Source organism: Ochotona curzoniae, unplaced genomic scaffold, assembly GCF_017591425.1.
Source record: "Ochotona curzoniae isolate NIBS_2020 unplaced genomic scaffold, NIBS_Ocur_1.0 scaffold_2587, whole genome shotgun sequence".
Taxonomy (NCBI): domain Eukaryota; kingdom Metazoa; phylum Chordata; class Mammalia; order Lagomorpha; family Ochotonidae; genus Ochotona; species Ochotona curzoniae.
Genome location: NW_024467096.1, coordinates 2,735,993 through 2,755,825, shown reverse-complemented (window position 1 = coordinate 2,755,825; position 19,833 = coordinate 2,735,993). Strand labels below are relative to the sequence as shown.

The window sequence follows — 19,833 nt, the reverse complement described above, 5'->3', positions numbered from 1 at the left end:
AATCAAGGATGTTTGAGGATGGGTAAAGTGGTCTGGCATCCAGGAGAAGGACTTTGTATTCAGAGAAAAGCACATGAGCCTGGAGATGGGAATAGAGGAAACAAGTAACAGCCCAGCAACCACCGCCCACCTCTACCCCTGCTCAGGGCCGAGCGCTCGTGGGCCAGGCGCCAAGCACTTGACATGGAAGACCTAATTCCATCTCTCCAACCGGCCAACAAGCTGGACTCTATTCTGTGTGGGACAGGAAGCGAGAGGGATAATTTCATAACAAGAAACCAAGGTTGCCCACAGACACAAAGTAAGTAAACTTGGATTTAAATCCAAACAGGGATTTAAATCCAAGCCTGTAGAACTCTACAGACTTTTAGTTCTGAACCAGGCATTACTAGTGGTTTTGTTAAGGCTCAAAGGAATGCTTGTGAAGATTAGGGGGAAATAAAGTCAGAAAGAGAGATCAAAATAAAAATAAACATTCTGAACTACCAGACTAAGAGTAACAATAAATTAGATATCAGGGAAAACATTAAAAAAAAAAAAAAGAGAGAGAGAGATCCATATGAACAAGGCTTTGTTTAATGAATATTAGAGCCCAGTGTGCGGTGTAATGGATTAGGCCACCTTCCATGACACCGGAATTCCAAAGGGGCACCAGTTTGAGTCCTGCCTGCTCCATTTCTTATCTAGCTCCTTGCTGCTGTGTATGAGAAAGCAGAGGCTCAGGTCCTTCAGCCAATGCACCCATGTGGGAGACCTGGATAAATCTCCTGCCTCCTGGCTTTCAAGCAGCTTAGAGCTGATCACTGCAGCCACTTGAGGAGTAACCTAGCACATCTTTCATTCTTTCCGTAATATCTTCCTCTCAAATAAAAATATATAAATCTTTTTGTTTGTTTTGTTTTCCAACTCTTTATTAACGTCAATGGCAAAATAAGACATTTTGCATTGGGTGGCATAAACTTGCATATAACTGAAAGAAAAATTACATGCAACAATATTTACCCTTACTACAATGGATGCCCTCTAGCATTTTCAACCCCATTTTGTTCCATTCCATTCCCATTCCATTCCATTGTTTCAAATGCTGGCGCTAACACATTACATTCATTTAACATCCTGCAAAATGAATTTGACGATCAAAGGTATGAAACACTCCTGCTAGGAAAGGCTCAAAGGGGAAGATGCTGTGCTGGTGTTTGTGTGACTCCCTCCGCTTCCATTCCCTCAGGCTACCCCATGCCTCCCTGCCTGCCTGCCAACCTAACTTTTTTATGGCTCTGAGGGGACAGAGAACCAGTGGCTTCAGTCACTAGATGTCAGCCAGCCTAGGAAGTCACCAAGTCTCCCAAATGGTTTGCCGGAGGAAGTTAAGCAGGTATCATGGTGGAGTTTATAAGCCAGTGGAGGGCAGACTAGTCCACCTTTTAAGTTATCCCACATAAGCTACAGTTCCTCAAATCTCTCCTGAGGCTGCCAAGAGCCTAAGGCTGCAAGGATGCCCTTAGAATCCTGATGACGGTTCTGGTGAGATACTTGAAAATCCTAAATGGGATAGCTCCATGCCAGTATTCCATGTGGGATCCGGTTCAATCCCTGGCTAATGCAGTTCTCATCCAGCTCTCTGTGAATGTACCTGGGGAGACAGAGGAAGAACCCATGTGGGAGACTTGGAGGAAACTCCTGGTTGCTGGTCTTGACTCCTGGCTTCAGTCTGGCCTAACCTTGGCCATTGTGGCCATTTGGGGAGTGAAGCAACACATGAAAGGTTCTCTCTCTCGGTCTCATCCATTCATCCTCTGTCGACACTGCCTTACATCACAATGGATGAATAAATAATACATAAATTTTAAAAACTTAAAAAGCCAATCCCCAGGGCTCAGGAGTGCAGCCTGCCTTTGCACGCAGACCAGGGTCAGCCACACAAACGCCAATCCAGCTAACAGCTGGACTTCACTGCTCTCATTGTTCTGGTTGCCTCTTTCAGACCTGGCTGGGAGGCAGAGGCACTCTTTCCTTGCAGCCCATTGAACTATTACTCCCTGAACGTCTTGCTGCAGAGAACATGGGTTGATTTTTTAAAATTCTGCTTACAATGTCTCTTCCGCTTTTTAAAAAATATTAATCCAGGGTCCAGCATTGCAACACAGTGGGTTAAACCACTGCCCAAGATGCCAGAATTCCAAATGAGCAGCAGTTCAAGTTCTAGCAGCTCTACTTCCAAACCAGCTTCCTGCTGATGTCCACTTTGGAATTAGCAGGTGATGGTTCAAGCACTTGGGTCTCGCAAACCACACGAGAGACGTGGGTGCAGTTCCACACTCCCGTCTTCAGCCTCAGCTAGTGAGGGCATTTGGGAGTGAACCGTAATGGAAGATCAGTGTCTGTCTATGATAAATGATCCCTGCTATTTTCTCAATTAATGCCCCAGTTCAGATATACAAAGGTGATGTGTTTTGGAGGGCAACAGAAATTTCTGAAGGTTCTAACTACATGTTTTTTCAGTCTCACAATAAATCATCTCAGTTTCTGACACTAATGGTGCAACTCTGACTAAACTTTTTTCTCTATCCTATCAATAGAAGGCAATTTTGCTTTTCCCTGACAGGATACATCAGTGAATTTACCATATGTGAATTTACCATAGGTCCTGTAATAACTTTGTGCCACAGTAGGAGCTGGCACACTCTAACCCTTAGGCTACATGTGCTTCACTTACTCTTTCAGATACTGTTTGTGGCTTTTTTGATACATTACATCAGCACAGTTACAACACAGATTTTGTGGCCTCAAATCTAAAATTCGCTATCTGGTATTTTACAGAAAATGTTTGCTGACCCTTGGCTGACCGGCATCTAACATCTTAACACTTATTGGTACACAGAATTGATAGTTACTGCTGATAGTATCTCAATAGACAGTAGCATATGCCTTACACTAGAGGCTTCAGGAAGATATATGTATGCCACAGACTGCAAAGTTAACAAAATTACGGAAAGTTACCACCATTCAGTTTCTGGTGGTCAAAGGTCTATAATATGTTTAAAATGAGGCTCAAGAGATGCTTCTTGCAAAGCATAGCACCAGGAAAGTACACTGATAATACAACATGCCCACATGGAGTTTGCCACAGAAATGCAAGGTTGGTTTTATATTCAAAAAGCAATCAATGTAATCTGATACAAGACAGCCTTTACAAAGAAAATTACACAACAGAGCAATCATTTGATGGGATGTAACATTGATTATTCATCAAAAAACCGTTCATCAAATTTGGAACAAAAGGAGATTCCGCAACCTGACTTTTATTTAAACGCACTCAAATAAAACATCCATCAAACACCACATTTGTACTTAAAAGACTGAATATTCTCTTTGTTAAAAGTGGGATCAGGAATAATACAAAGAATATCTACTCTTGCCACCTCAATCTTTCTCAGTATTTGTTAGCATAGAATTCCACATCTGCAGTTATACTCACTCACCATTTAGAGCATGTTGTTACCTTCCAGCTTCCGCTATGTCTATAAGGCCTAACACGTGTTTGAGTGTTTATGCTTATGCAGTCCTATCTTCCCAGGCATCTGGTTATGACTATTCACTATATACTCTATCTTCAAAATCTGGTTGTAGGCATTGTTTGAATCTTATGAACTGTCTTTTTCTAAAAAAAAAAAAAAAAAAAGCAAAAAAACACTTGCTCCTTCTGGCTTTTGGCTTCTCTGATGCACTAAGCACAGCAGAACCACCTTGCTCCAATGTTGGAGATCATTAGGATTCAAAACTAAGCCATAGTTCCCATAACAGCCTGTTTTACCTATTTCTCTTTAAATTGGCCTATCCTGGACATTTTGGATAAATAAAATATAAATATATGACCTCTTATACCTGGTTTTTTTCACTTGGCATAATAGTTTTCAATTTCCTCCATGCTGTACAATGTATTAGTACTTCATTCCTTTTTTTTTTTTTTTAAAAAAAAAAAAGATTTACTTTATTTTTATTGGAATGGTGGATATACAGAGAGGAGAGACAGAGAGGAAGATCTTCCGTCTGATGATTCACTCCCTGAGTGAGCCACAATGGCTGGTGCTATGCCGATCCAAAGCCAGGAGCCTCTTCCGGGTCTCCCACGTGGGTGCAGGGTCCCAAAGCTTTGGGCTGTCTTTGACGGCCTTCCCAGGCCACAGGCAGGGAGCTGGATGGGAAGCGGGGCAGCTGGGATTAGAACCGGCACCCATATGGGATCCTGGGCGTGCAAGGTGAGGACCTTAACCACTGTGCCACCGGGCCGGGCCCTTCATTCCTTTTTATTGCTTAGTAATATTCCATCGAATGGGCATATCACACTTTGTTTATCCATTCATCAGCTGATGAATATTTGGCTTGTTTTCACTTTAGGGTGTAATGGATAAAGCTGCTGTGAATACTCACATACATTTAGGGGGTGTGGACATGATAAACATATGATAGTGTGTTTTCATTTCTTTGGGTTATATATCTAGTAGTAGAATTGCTGGACTATGGGATAACTCTGTTTTTAACTTTTTGAAACAGTTCCAATGTATCTTCCAAAGCAACTGCACAATTTCACAACTCCACTGGCAATGGATGAAGGTTCCAGTTTCTCTATATCCTTGTCAAACTTATTATCTGTATTTCTTATTTTAGCCATCCTAGTGAAAATGAAGTTTTATCTCCTTAGCTTTCCTTTGCATTCTCTTGATGACTGATGGTGAACATCTTTTTATACACAAATTAATCTGTTGTACAACTTCTTTGTAGAAATGCCCACTCAAATCTTGTCCCCCTTTTCATATTGGATTTTTTTTTTAATTTTAAGAGTTACTTATATATTCTGGGTGCTAGTCCTTACCACGTATATAATGTACAAATACTTCTGTGGGTTTTCTTTTCACTTTCTTAATGTTGTCCTTTGAAAAACAAAAGATTTTAATTTCGATGAAGTCACTTTGTTCACCTTTTATTTTTTCACTGTGCTTTTTGGTGTCAAATCTGGATGACCAAAATAAAAATCACAATGATTTACAACCATGTTTCTTCCAAGAGGCCTTCAGGTTCAGGTGTCACATTTAGGACTTTAATCCATGTTTATATACGTTCTGGGACAGGCGTCCAGCTTCATTCTCTTGCAGGGGAATATTGCATTGCCTAAGCATCATCTAGGCATTTATCCCTTTTATCATTTCTTGGCATGACTTTTAATAATAGATTGGCCTTGAATTCTCAATTCTGTTCTGTTGATGTACATGTCTATGCTTAAGCCAGTATCACACAGACTTGATTACTGGAACTTAACAAGTTTGAAAGTGTGAGTCTTGAGTCTGTATGATGACACAATGGCTTAATCTTTAACTTGCAAGTGCCAGGACCCCGTATGGGTGCCGGTTCATGACCCAGCCTACTCCACTTCCCATCCAGCTCCCTGCTTGTGGCCTGGGATGGCAGTAGAGGACGGCCCAAAGCCTTGGGACCCTGCACCTGTGTGGGAGACCTGGAAGAAGCTCATGGCTCCTATCTTCAGACTGGCTCAGCTCTGGCCATTGCAACCACTTGGGAAGTGAATCAATAGATGAAAAATATTTCTGTTTCTCCGCTCTGTAAATCTGCCTTTCCAATAAAAACAATAAATAAACCTTTTTTTTAAAAGGTGTGAATCCTCCAACTCTGTTCTTTTTCTAGATTATTTTGGCAATTCTCTGTCCCTTACATCTGCATATGAATTTTAGGATATCATAAATTTTTGCTAAAAAAACAAAAAGGTAGCTCGATTTTCACAGAGATTGTATTGAACTATATATCAATTTGGGAGATTATAATCATCTTAACAATTTTTGTCTTTAAATCCATAAACACTAATTAGGTCTTCTTTGGTTCTGTGTAATTTGTAGTTCTTAAGGTTCAGGATTTTAATTTTATTTTCCTTCCAATTTTAGTATATGTACTGCTGAAGCAAGCACCTTAATTTTATTTTCAGACTGTCTCTTGCTAGTGTATAAAATATAACTCACTTCTAGCTATGGATCTTGTATCTTGAAACCTCACTGGACTAATTCTATTTTTCTTCTTTTTATGGATTCCTTAGGGTTTTCTTTTTTTTTATTTTTTTTTAAAGATTTATTTTTATTATTTTTTCATTGGAAAGGCGGATATACAGAGAGGAGAGACAGAGAGGAAGATCTTCCGTCCGATGATTCACTCCCCAAGTGAGCGCAACGGGCCGATACTATGCCGATCCGAAGCCAGGAGCCTCTTCCGGGTCTCCCACACGGGTGCAGGTTCCCAAAGCTTTGGGCCGTCCTCGACTGCTTTCCCAGGCCACAAGCAGGGAGCTGGAAGGGAAGCGGGGCTGCCGGGATTAGAACCGGCGCCCATATGGGATCCCGGGGGTGCAAGGCGAGGACCTTTAACCACTTGCGCCACCGCGCCGGGCCCCCTTAGGGTTTTCTAAATGAAAGATTATTCTCTATGCAAATAGTTGTGTTATTCTTCCTTTCCAATCTAGACACCATCTTATCCTTGTTGCCTTGATTAATGACTGGCTGTGTTATTTTGGTGGAATCTGCTTCTTCCTCCACATTTGTATTAATCAAATCAAATAGCAAGTGTTAAGTCCACATTTAAAGAATGATGACAAACTAAATATAGGAAGTTCTTTTAGGGGGCAAGGATGATGATTACATAGTTGATCAGGTTGGCAAGTTTGATGATCAGGGGAATATGAGCGAGACCATTGTCTACACATTTTCATTTTCTTCTTCTTGTATCTGGGGGAAGGGAGATACAAGGGGAGAAACCACACCCAGCTTCCCAACCACCTCAGTACGCAGGAGTGGGGAACAGCCACCCGATGTCACCCCAGAATCCCCATTCTGGAGCACGTTCCAAGGTTCTAGTCAAGTGGTTTGGACAGTTCCAAGATGTTGTTGATATCATTGTTCCAAGGATAAGGAAATCTTTCCAAGGTCAATGGGCTGACATAGTCCACCTCAGAGTCTCCATTCACCCAGAAATTTGCTGTCAAGCTTTTCTGTAATAGTTGATTAATTTGTTCTGCTCTTTCCTCTGCAAACCAACTGGTACTGCAGTCCAGCCTAGCCCTGCCCACCACACGTTTGGCTCTCACATACACCAAGAATGCTACAGCCCAGAGTGATCACCAATAACCCCCACTGGACTGGTCCCCAGCTCTGGTTCCTGTGTCTGCCAGCATCAGGCACAGGATCGACTGGGCCAGTCTGTTCCACCTCCAATTCAGCTCTTGTATACATCATTGAGCACTGAAACCTAACTCAACCCAACCTGCTCTACCCTCCAGCCCATACTAATGCCAGCCGGTGCCACAACCTATCCAGCCAGACCTGTCCCCATTTGGTTCTCATACTCACCAGTGGGAGTTGCAGCCCATCAGAGAGGTGCCCACAGTCTCCCCACTGAACCCACACCCCACCCCAGATCTTGCATTCTCCAGGTGGTTCTGCAGTTTAACTTGACAGAATTTGCCCCCATGCCAGCACTTGCCAGCTGCTGCTGCCATGGCAAAGCCCAACCTGCCTGCCCTTACTCTAGCTCATGCCTGTACCAGGTTCTCCCCCCTGCTCAGTTCATATGCAGGCTAACAGGTATTGTAGCCCTGCCCAGCCTGGTCTTCCCCCAGTCCCAGGATACTACCGAATTAAATAAAGGAAGTCTAGAAGAAGCTTATAAGACAGATAGACTTCAGAATTTCAGAGTAAAAGGCTAAAGGAAGTGAAGATATCTTATACGAAGCAGATTAAATTGAAAAGGTAAAAACGATAAAGAATTGCTGACTGAACTGCTGTTCTGGTTTAGCTGAAGAAAGAGTCCCAGAACTCAGACACACGGTAGGCATGATGGGAAAGTAGACTTTAGGCTAACACATACATACATAAAGTGTAAAGCAGGGCAGCAATGGTACATTCTACTTCATGAAACAAAAAAAGTTTCTCTACTAAGCAGAAGCTTCCATCCTGTCATAACTGGTGTGAGGATGACATCTAAAAGTGGGACTGGTGCAGACAGTCAGCAAGGTTTTTATATTTTCTTTGACAGTCAAGAACTTTAGGCTTGAAGTAGCACTCAGCATAATGCAAAGCACTTTACATGCCTATAAACACACAATGAAAAGAAATGATTTTCATTTCTGGAAATGTTTACAAAGAAACCTTCAATGTCTTAGCAGAGATCCTCTGCACTTGCCATTTGAAAATGTCTTCTTGATTAGTAACATGCCTGGCAGTTTACTTTATAAACCACTGTGGGAAAAGTTTGCTTTGAACATTTACATTCTCCCATTTACTTGATTTAAAATATTGGAGTAATCTATTTTTAAGAGTTCCTCAGGTCGTACAAAAGTTTTTTTTAAATGAAATGATTGAGATCCAGAACTCACCAGAAGAAATCTTGCCAGCACCTTTACAATCAACAGAAAATGCAGCTGTGACTCCGTTGGCTGACCCCAGTTCACCCATGGAAACCTGATAAGGGGGTCTCAGCTTGATTTCCATCTGCATGTCAGACAGATTTATCTTGGTTGATAGAGACCTGGGATTGTTATATCGCTGCTTGGTTCTCTGAATGAAGTTATCTATGCAAAATAAAAAACAAATTGCCTTGTAGTCATTTGTTAATTAAACCATTGGAGCATATGATATTTATGGACAGTAAATTTTATAATCAGTTTATCTTCTCACTCGAAACCGTTCAATTTGTCATGCAATGTCCCCACATTATTTACGTTTAGCGCTTAACGTATCATGGAGTCATCAGTTTCATACTCCAGAGAGTCTCAGTTATAAATAAATAAAACACCCTATCTGAATGTATTATATCCACCTTAAAGGAGTACAGGAACAAAAAACAGCTTTAACTTTCAACCAAACAGTTTTACAAACATTCTTATCTCATGAAATACTAAATTTATCAGATCTACTAGTCTGTAATCTTTTTAAATTTCTTATACTGATAGAACGTATGTTTTAAAACACTAAACTTAATGAAAACAATATTTTCTAGAATTCTTTCAAGTAGAATTTTGTTTTTACTACTCACAACTTGGCTTTACTTTTTCTTTTATATCAGAAGTTGAGAAAACTATTCCTACAGACCTAATCTAGCCTGCTGTTTTTGTAAATAAAGTTTTACTAGAACACAATTATAGTCATTTATGTTTACTAATCCCTGTTCTATATAAAGCAGACTATAAAAGACTATCATATACACACAAAATGTTGAATCTCTGGCTTATACATGTCTCATTGAGAAATTGTGTCCCCTGGGACTAATTCTTTGGGCCAACACAGTCCCATCATGAATATTTTTCTAATAATCATCTAAATTGAGTAAGAAGTTGTCATAACTTAGAGGTCATCTGCCAAATATTTTATCAAATGCAAGATAACAGAACCCACTGCTCCCCAGTACTAGATGGAAAAGTGCTTATGATTGCATGGAGGCAAGATAATAGAAAGGGGGGAAAAAAACAACAATCCGGGCCCTTACCAAATTCAATGAAACAGTATGGTCTGACAGCAGTATTTGTCTTCATCATGTTATAAGTAGTAATAAATTCCTTTTGAAGCTCATCCAGGAAAGAGAAGGCGAGAACATTGGGGTAATTTTCAGTGCACAACATCATGTAGCTCACTCCCAGAGAGCTAATAAAACTATAGTGCAAAAAACATTGGTTTTAAAATTTGAAATTAAATCAAGGTAATTCATTGTTTCACAAGACTGGTTCTATATACCATAAGCTGCTGCTACAGTGGCAATCAAAATTTTAACATTTATTATATATCCAAGGAAAAATTAAAGGAACAAAATTATTTTAAGTTGTGGTTTTCAAACAGCAGGAATAAAATGGAATACAGTATAGAGGGACATATAATACAGCTCTAACACTTTATAGACACTTGTCATTTGGGTTAGAAAGTACAGAAGAGGACATACAAACATAGGAAGGGTGCCAGGTGCAATGGGTTAAGCTGCCCCTTAGGATGCTGGCATCCCACAACACTGTGGCAGTTATAGGCCCGGCTATTTAACTTCCAACCCAGCCCCCTGCCTGGGTCTCTGCCACACAAGTGGGTGATCCAGATGGAGTTCCTGGCTCCTGGCTTTGGGATAGACCAGCCATGGATGTTGTGAGCATTTGGAGAGCGAATCAGTGGATGGGAGAAATCTTTCTCTTTCTCGCCCTTTCAAATCAATTAACTTTAAACAAACAGGCATATACATTAAAATAATTAACCATGTACTAATGGGGAGAAAAAAAACCTTTCTACAATACCACTCCCCCTATAATCAATAAGCAGGGCATGGAACTCAAATTAACCCTTAGCAGTAAATCACTTCAACTTCCTTTCATACCAGTATTAACCTAGCTGATTCAGCTCACAGGCATTTGGATCAACAGTACATTCAGGCTGTAAAGAAGCAATACCGTGCCAGACCCTGCTAATCTAGCACAGCAACCTTTCCTCTAAACCCCGATCCACAATAGATTCCTTGCTCCTCTTTCTCTAATAATTTGGAAGTGGAAATGATTATTCTTAATTTACTTGTAAGAATAAATAAAAAATCAAATTAAATTAAAATAAAAATCAACCAGGCCCAGCACAGTAGCCTAGTGGCTAAGGTTAAAGTCCTTGCCTTGCATTTGCCAGGATCCCATACAGGCACCAGTTCTAACCCCGGCGGCCCCACTTCCCATCCAGCTCCCTGTTTGTGGCCTGGAAAGCAATCAAGGGTGGTCCAAAGCCTTGGGACTCTGTGCCTGTGTGGAAGACCCAGAAGAAGCGCTAGGCTCCTGGGGCTGCTTGGGGAGTGAATCAGTGGATGGAAGATTTTTCTGTCTCTCCTCCTCTCTGTATATCTGACTTTCCTATAAAAATGAATAAATTGTTAAAAAAGTAAAAATAAACAAAAAATGAAGGTTACTCTGTATTTATCACCAATCCTGCTCAAAGAATTCATGCATATGCAAGTAAATAAATATGCATGCTATAAGTGTGTGTTTGTATTCTTTTAAAAGACTACCCTGGGCAGCCAATGATATGGCTTGACAACCCTAAGTAGTATTACTTTCCCTTCTCTTCCTCCTTCCTTTCCTGCTCATCCTTCCCTCTCTTCTTCTCCCTTTCCTCTGCTTCTTCCTCCTCCTTGTTTTTGGTAGACAGATACAGATAGCTCCCATCCCCTGACTTCATCCCTAAATGCCTGTAACAGATCCGGCTGGGCCAGGATAAATCTGGGAGCCAGGAACTCAATCCTGGTTTCCCACGTGGATGTTAGGGACTACTAGAACTGCTCCACTTCTGATCCAGCTCCTTGCTAATGTTCCAGGGAAAGCAGCAGAAGTTGGCCCAGATGCTTGTGCTTCTGCCACCCAACAAGGGAGACCTAGATGGAGTTCCAGGCTCCTGGCTTTAGCCTGGTACTACTCCAATCATTGTAGTCATTTGGGGAGTGAACCAGTGGATAGAACAGGAATATTCTCTATCTTTCTCTCTCTCCATAGCTCTGCCTTCAAACTCAACAATCAAACTTGAAAAAAAAACCTGCTTTTTCAACTAGCCCTGGGGACAGACTGAAAGACAGCCACCACTGTCTCACTGAGGACTGACCTTTCGAAACAGTCTAAAATCAGTGCTGGCACCCTAACTTATGCATACTTTAGTCACCTCATGAGGTTCATTCAGCTCACATTCTAAAGACAATCTGGCAGTTTCCTTTTACCTTAATTAGAGATCTAGCAGGGAGGGGAACATGATTAGCACATACTATTTACTGCCCACACAGTATGAGCCAGCCCTACTTTAAGTCTTTTACATGTTTCATTTCATTTCACTCCCAATAGCAAAGGAGCCCTACTATATCTCCATCCTACAGGTGACAGAAGAGACTCAGGACAGGCTTAGTACCTACTGAAGGGCACACATCAGCAAGCAGCACAGCTAAGATGAACTTAGCTGTAACTCTCAAACTTGAATTCTTGCCAACACACAACTTTCATGTGGTATAAATTAGTCATGTCCTTATCCACCAACAAGTTCTTCACTTTCCACAAGCCACAAGTCAATCCCATTCTTTCTCCAAACTTAAGAATTCTAGAGACACATATCAAAAGTCTATTATGGTAGCCCTGCCAACTTCTCCACTTAATTTTTTTAGCAACTTGACTCTCAGCATTCCAGCCACGGTAACCTCATTTTGGCTTCTCCAGGGTGCCAACCCAATCCCAACCTCCAACACTTCAAGACTGTCTTCTCCACTTGCAATGCTACCAACTCTTTCTCCACCAGGCTCCAATTCTGCTGTGGCTAACTCATCATATGCAGCTCAGTTCTTAGACTTACAGGTCCTGCTCACAGCACAGGCTAAACTCATCCCTCCCACATGGTTAAACCACAGCAGCTGCCATTTCTCTTCATGAACATTTGTCATTTGTGCAGCTGGGCTTATTTGCTAAAATCTCTCTCTAATCAATGAATACACTCTATGAGAAAAGGGATGATTTGAGAATGAAGGGCCCGGCCCGGTGGCACAGTGGTTAAGGTCCTCGCCTTGCATGCCCGGGATCCCATATGGGCGCCGGTTCTAATCCCGGCAGCCCCACTTCTCACCCAGCTCCCTGCCTGTGGCCCGGGAAAGTAGTCGAGGAGGGCCCAAGGCTTTGGGACCCTGCACCCACGTGGGAGACCTGGAAGAGGCTCCTGGCTTCGGATTGGCTCAGCTCCAGCTGGTGCAGCCGCCTGGGGAGTGAATCATTGGACGGAAGATCTTCCTCTCTGTCTCTCCTCTCTGTATATCTGCCTCTCCAATAAAAATAAAAAATAGGGCCCGGAACAGTGGCGCAAGTGGTTAAAGGTCCTCGCCTTGCACGCCCAGGATCCCATATGGGCGCCGGTTCTAATCCCGGCAGCCCCGCTTCCCTTCCAGCTCCCTGCCTGTGGCCTGGGAAAGCAGTCGAGGACGGCCCAAAGCTTTGGGAACCTGCACCCGCGTAGGAGACCCGGAAGAGGCTCCTGGCTTCGGATCGGCATAGTATCGGCCGTTGCGCTCACTTGGGGAGTGAATCATTGGACGGAAGATCTTCCTCTCTGTCTCTCCTCTCTGTATATCCGCCTTTCCAATGAAAAAATAATAAAAATAAATCTTTAAAAAAAAATAAAAAATAAATCTTTAAGAAAAGGGATGATTTCAGTATTGTTCACCACTATATATTTTAGTACTTATAATGTTTCGTAAAGTACACAATATGAGTGTGAAGGTGGCATCATTTATTTATTCATTTAGACATTAATTTCCTGAGTATATCAATGTAAAGATTATCCTGTACAGCCCAGGAGTGTCTATGCAAAGCATAAGTTTAATAAAAACGCTTGTCTAAATGACAGAAGGACAGAATTTCACCTATTTCCTGGTTTTCCCAAAAGGCTTTAGAGTACAGGTTGGCAGTCTTTGCCATGCTTCTTCATTAAAAAGATATGTTCCCAAGGTCACATAAGATTGCCCATCTCTATAATGAGTACCATGAGGCTATAAGGCTCTAACGGACATGACTGCTTTCTTTTATCATCATCGTTACTAATTCACTCAAGCACACACAGACATACACATGTGCCCAGGTAAGGCTTGCAAAAGTCCAAGCTCAGATAAATCATTTTCTTTAAAAATAAATTCTAAGCTGGTGTAGTGGTACAGCCGGCTAAATCCCAGCCTGAAGCGCCAGCATTGCATGTGGGCACCAGTTCGAGTCCCAGTTGCTCCTTTTTGAATACTACTCAGTGCTATGGTCTGGGAAAGCAGCAGAGGATGGCCGAAGTCCTCAGGCCTCTGCAACCATGTGGAGACCCAGAAGAGGTTCCTGGCTCCTGGCTTTAGACCATCCCAACTTTGACTGTTGAGGCCATTTCAGAAGTAAACCAGCATAGAGATCTCTCTATCTTCCTCTCTCTGTGTAAATCTCCTTTTCAAATAAGAATAAATGACATCTTAAAAAAAATAAAAAGCAAATTCTATCTTATACCCAAGACATATCACAACTTATTCCTGAAGTCCAACAAATCAATACATGGCTCTAGACATTCAACTTTATCTTGGATTTAATTTTATTTATAGACTGGTAAAAAAAAAAAGGGGGGGGGGAACTTTTACACATCACCAAACACTGACCTAATGAGAACAATTTTGACCTGATGCATCAAACTCATGCTTAGCAAAATTTCTCTCAGTCAACAATGGAATAGTAAAATAAGCCTAGCAGTCTCTGCCTGCCAGGAGACTGAAACAGACGTACTGGGGATGTACTCGAAGCAGTGCTACAAAACAAAAGATACACAACTGCATTTCTTTAGCATGCTAAATAACAAAGTATTCCACAAACTATTTACCAACTGACCAAATAGTAATTAACATTTGAATTACATATGTGTACATATAATCTGTGTATGTATACACATATAATGTGTACGTATGTGTACCTATAAACACACATATATTCTTTACATATATGTGTATATGTGTGCATGTATGTATTCATATCCTTTACTCTACAAGTGTACCATTACACATAAAGAATGAATTTGTCCTTGGTAGCCACATAGGAAATAGCTTGTTTGGAGAAAGAAATGTTTTCCATTAATACATACCATCCACTCTTCATTAAGATTGTTAAGAAAAATATTATTTTTGCATTAGAAACTCCTTTCCAATGAATTCCACAAAAATAAGCAGCTCATACTTAAGCATAAAAGGTTCAATATTATAGGTGAGCAAGCCCTACAGATTTTATAATCAACAAATATAAGAATACTTAAAAATGGAATTAAAGGATAAATTTATTTTGGTGTAAACATTTTTGAAATTCCTAATTTCAAGGTATCTTCAAAATGTTCATAAAAATACATTGTAGAAAAAAGAACAGATTTCACAATTTTTTGAATCAAAACAAGCATTTTCTAATTTCAATTTTCTAAAAGCCTTTGGAAGTAAGTCTTTTACAAAACAGCTGAAAACAGGACCTTGTAACTAGTATGGGTGTTGTGGCATAGTTGGTTAAACCATCACTTTGAGATGTCCACATCCAATATCAGAGTGCTGGCTCATGTCCAAACTCGTATGTTTTCAATCCAGCTTCCTGCTAATACATCGAGAGGCAGCAGATAATAGTTCAGATGCTTGGGCCCCAGCAACCCTGGCCCATGGCTTCTGCCTGGCCCTGCCCAGGTTGTTCCAAGTATCTGGAGGTGAATCAAGAGATTTCTATATTTCTATCTTTCCCTCAGTCTCTCTACCTTTCTTTCCATATCTCTGTCTCTCTTCCCTTCAAGATAAAAATAAATAAATAAATAAAAATAAAAGACTTTGCCATCAACGAAACAGTAAGGAGGTAAAGCCAGAAAGAGAACTCAGGAATTCCGAGTGTCTATCCAATGTGGGGCACTCTACCACGAGCTCCCTGTTTTCCAATATGTTTCTCTTTTATATGGCTAACTTTCACCTACTCTCCAAAGGGGAAGTGCTAAATCACGAATAAATTATTTGATAAACAGAAGATCAATAAAAGCCACTAATCTAGCCACATTGGACAACAAAATGTATGTTAATACGCACTGTGCCAGGCTACAGCAACTTATAACAGCAAACAAAGGAGACTGCGATGACTTTTAAGAGTCAAAAAGGATCCTGCCATCAGGCCTTGGATGAACACGGACCACGTAGAAGCTGCCTTTGACAGTCTTCATCTTCTTTCCTGCAATTTATCTCCCTTCTGATTCACCCCTTCTTACCACTCTCACACCTCAATACCTCAGAGAATAAAAATCCTGAATTTTTCAAATAGCCAATCACAAGTAATTCCTGACTTACCTATCACTTGTATTCCCAAAGTTTATTATAATCTGGTCCTCAATTTTCCCAGAGAAACTGTATTGCAACAATAAGTAGGTTGTTAAGTCAGTTCATAAGAGCCTGTCTAACAGTCCTAGTGACTGAAGAGCTATCCATTTGGCCATAATCAACTCTAAAAGAGTGAGGTGTTGCTATAAATGCAGCAAAATAGGAGCGCATGAGATACAGGTTAGCTCCTTTCCCCTAGGATTTGGTGACTGTCAGTGGGTTGCACTCCCTGGGCACACACTGTCACCACCAAACACTTAGACTCCAACAAGACAATGCTGTCCATTAATTTTATTTTTTACACAAGTTCTGTTCATTACTTCTTAACCAAACAGGGGAAGGCTTGGAGGGGATATTTCACTATCTTCTCTTACTTTTTTCATCTCTCTCTCTCAAAACAAAGTAAAAAGAATGTCAGAAAAGGTATGAAGGATAAAGGGTGGTGGCAACTCCACTTTATATATGAACCCTAAAATCAGAGACTGGGAGGGTTCAAATACATTATTAGCTGTGCAACCTTAAGGTGACTCCTTACATGTCTAAATCTCGTTTACTCCATCTACAAAATGAGAATGATAGCAGTATAATGGCTGCCTGTCCATCATCTCTTTTCCCTTCCCTTTGGGAAACTACCTCCAAACCCCACAACCCATCTAGACAGCATTAGTAAAGGGGAGACAGACCTTAACAACTAAAAGTACCTCACACCCTCTGACCGCAAAGACTAGTCCAGAATGGGTCATGGTGCGAGCAAAGCCAATTAAGGTTCTATTCTCAAGACATGGAGACAAGAGAGTTGCCCAACTGGGAAAAGTAAGCTTAGAGCAATCTACACAAGAGTTTCCACAGTGTAGAAAAAACTTAGCTGCAAAAGGCAAGAAAGTACAGAATTGAAAGAAACATTCCAGACATGATCTGAGAATCCACCCCTACCACTATACTTCACAATGCATTTCTTAAAGATTTATTTATTTATTGGAAAGGCAGATACACAGAGGGGAGACAGAGATCAAGATATTCTGTCCACTGGTCCAATCCCCAAGTGGCCACAATGGCTGCAGCAGAGCAGATCTGAAGTCAGGAGCTGCTTCTGGGTCTCCCATATTGGTACAGGGGCCCAAGGCTTTGGGCCATCCTTCACTGCTTTCCCAGGCCACAAGCAGGGAGCTGGATGGGAAGTGGTGCAGCTGGGACATGAACCTACTACCTTATGGAATCCCACTGCCTGCAAGGTGAGCATTTAGTAATTAAGCATTGCACTAGGGCCTTACAATACATTCTTTTAAGTTACAGGAAAGGGATGGGAGGAAAGAGAGAGAGAGAAAGAGAGAGAGAATGAATATCTTCTATCCCCTGGTTTACTCCCCAAAATGGCCTTAATGGCCAGGCCAAAGCCAGTATCCTGGAATTCCATCCATGGCTCCTTTGCAGGTAACAGGGACCTAAGCACTTGGGCCATCCTCGGCTGCTTTCCCAGGAACATTAGCAGGACACTGGATCTGAAGTGCAGCAGCAGGGACATGAACAGGTGCTCATAAGGATGTCAGTTTCATATGAAGTGGTTTAACTTAAACTGTGCTGCCACTCTGGATCCTATAATACTCTTTGTCCTTTAAAGTATTATTAATTGTGTATCTGCTTCCAGCAATATTAGTCACAATGACAGAGCTGTTGCAAAGCTAGCAATGTAGGTAAACCATCTGGCAATTGTAGGCACTCAGTAACTGAGTTATTATTGAAGTTGTTACTACTATAATTGGAAAACGTCATCTGACCGTGGAAATAAAGCACTCCAAGAGATTAAAACCAAAAGATGAGTACGTCTGAAACTAAACTCCCAGCTATAAGTAGCAATCTGGGGACAAGCACACAAGATGTGAAGTCTCAGGCAAACAGCAGGCCTAGGCAGCCCACAGCCATCAAACTGATGAATTCACAGGGAACGAACCTGAGGACATCATTTCCTACACTAAAACTCACCAGAGGGTATGACTTATCTCCCAAAAGACATTTGTATTTTTTCTAAGTTTAGTGTTTCAATGTTTAAACAGATCTCAGAATGTGCAACCATGATCTTTACAACCCTAAGGCTAGTAACAAACTTGTAAAATTTCATATAATGCTCAATTCTCAGATAGTTCATAACTATTGCTTTAGCCATTATTTCTCAGTCACATAGTTTATTAAACATTTATTAGTTTCAGGAAAGTATTTTCCAATCTATGAATTAGATGAGTCTCTTACAAATATTTATAAAGAATTATAATATCCCTATGGAATGTAAAAAAAAAAAATCGCAAAACCAGATACCTCTCTACTCCACCCCACTTTGCCCAATCAACAAGGTTCCTCCAAAGCTGAAATCTTTAGGGGAAAATGAATGCCATGGCACTCTATCACTATTAAACTCCCCAAATGGCCAGCCCTCATTTAGCAGCAACTCTGACACATATGTGACACTGTGCTGGCCCAAGGCTTGTTATACATAATGCACTCCATCAGTTGAACTCAAGTTCAACAATACTACAATCCAGTGAAATTCATCAGTTGCCCAAAACACGAGGAGAAACCAAAAAGCATCCTAACATCTTCTCCAAACTCTGGTCTTGCCCTGCTTATTCAACTAGAAGCTGACATGAGGTAGCACCCAATTTACCATGTAAGCAGGCCACATGCTTGCTTTGTATACCCAGTTTCCACAAAAATTTGAAAACCAAACAACAAGGACTGAAGAAGCAAAAATAGCATAAGCCAAGGCAGATCAATTTCCTCTATGACTAACAATCCAGTGAGAGACGGTGGACAGAAAAATTAAAAATGTAGACTTTTTTTTTTAATAATGAAAAGGGCAGTGAAACAAGTTCTACAGGAGATCTCTGAAGTGAATGAGACCAGTACAGAAATGGAACAGCAGTCACGAGAAGGTGATGTAAAGGAAGCAGGCAATAAGACAGGCTTGAAGGAAATACAGTTTGTAATCCCTCTACAAGGGGCACCCAGGTGACAGTTCTGGATTATGCTATGATCTTGCCATTACAAACTGTGGCTGCTATCTGGCAAACTCAAATTCGGGCTGGCGATGGCAGAGTAAGCAAATCCTCTGCCTGTGGTGTCAGCACCCTATATGGGTGCCAGTTTGTGTCCCAGTTGCTCTACTTCTATCCTTGTTAGTGGCCTGAGAGGTCAGCAATGTGGATATGGTCCAAATCATTGGGCCCCTGCACCCATGTGGGCGATCAGAGGAAGCACACAGCTTTGGACAGGCTCAGCTCTAACTGTGGCAATCATTCGGGGAGTGAAATCAGTGGATGGAAGATCTCTCTTTCTCTCCCCTACTCTCTCTGTAATTCTTTCATGTAAAACAAATAAATCTTTAAAAAATTAAGTAACATGGCTAATCTCCTAATTTTATGCTCTTTCAATATAAATGAATCATCATAAACTATAAGCACCTCAGTAAACTAGAAACCAAGTTACAATACCATTTATGAATGATAAAAAATTTATATAATCTAATAAATCTTTGCCTGAAAGAATTAAAAATATTATTTTCCAACCTTTTCCAAGATGCATGACCACAAAATATAGTATGCCTGGAGGTTTTTCTATATCTGGTTCCAAAAGCCATGCAATCTACCATTCCTTTGTATATTATCTAAACTGGATTCTTGGATCAGGCCACATCATCCCTGCTTTGGGCATTGTGTCATTTCAGCGCACCCTGATGAAAATAAGAAATTCTAAAAGTTCATTAGCAGCTGCTGGAAGATGCCATCCACATGTGGTCTGTTCTTGTACACAAAGCCCAGGAACCTGGAAACCAAATACCCAGCAGTCACTGGGTCTTGAGACTGCTCCTGCCGACCGCCTCCCATGACTCTGGCTACAGAGACA

The 19,833-nt window shown here is 41.1% G+C and overlaps 1 protein-coding gene across 2 annotated transcripts in view; it reads right to left on the bottom strand.

Moving 5' to 3' along the window:
* SEC22A (SEC22 homolog A, vesicle trafficking protein) overlaps nt 1-19,833 on the bottom strand; it is a 55,729-nt gene that overhangs the window by 23,071 nt on the left and 12,825 nt on the right. For both annotated transcript variants that reach the window (XM_041002805.1, XM_041002806.1), the window contains 2 exons: nt 9,541-9,704; nt 8,432-8,626 (listed from right to left, as the gene is read on the bottom strand). In XM_041002805.1, the coding sequence (XP_040858739.1) occupies nt 8,432-8,626; nt 9,541-9,704 (359 nt within the window). The remainder of the gene's footprint in view (nt 1-8,431; nt 8,627-9,540; nt 9,705-19,833) is intronic.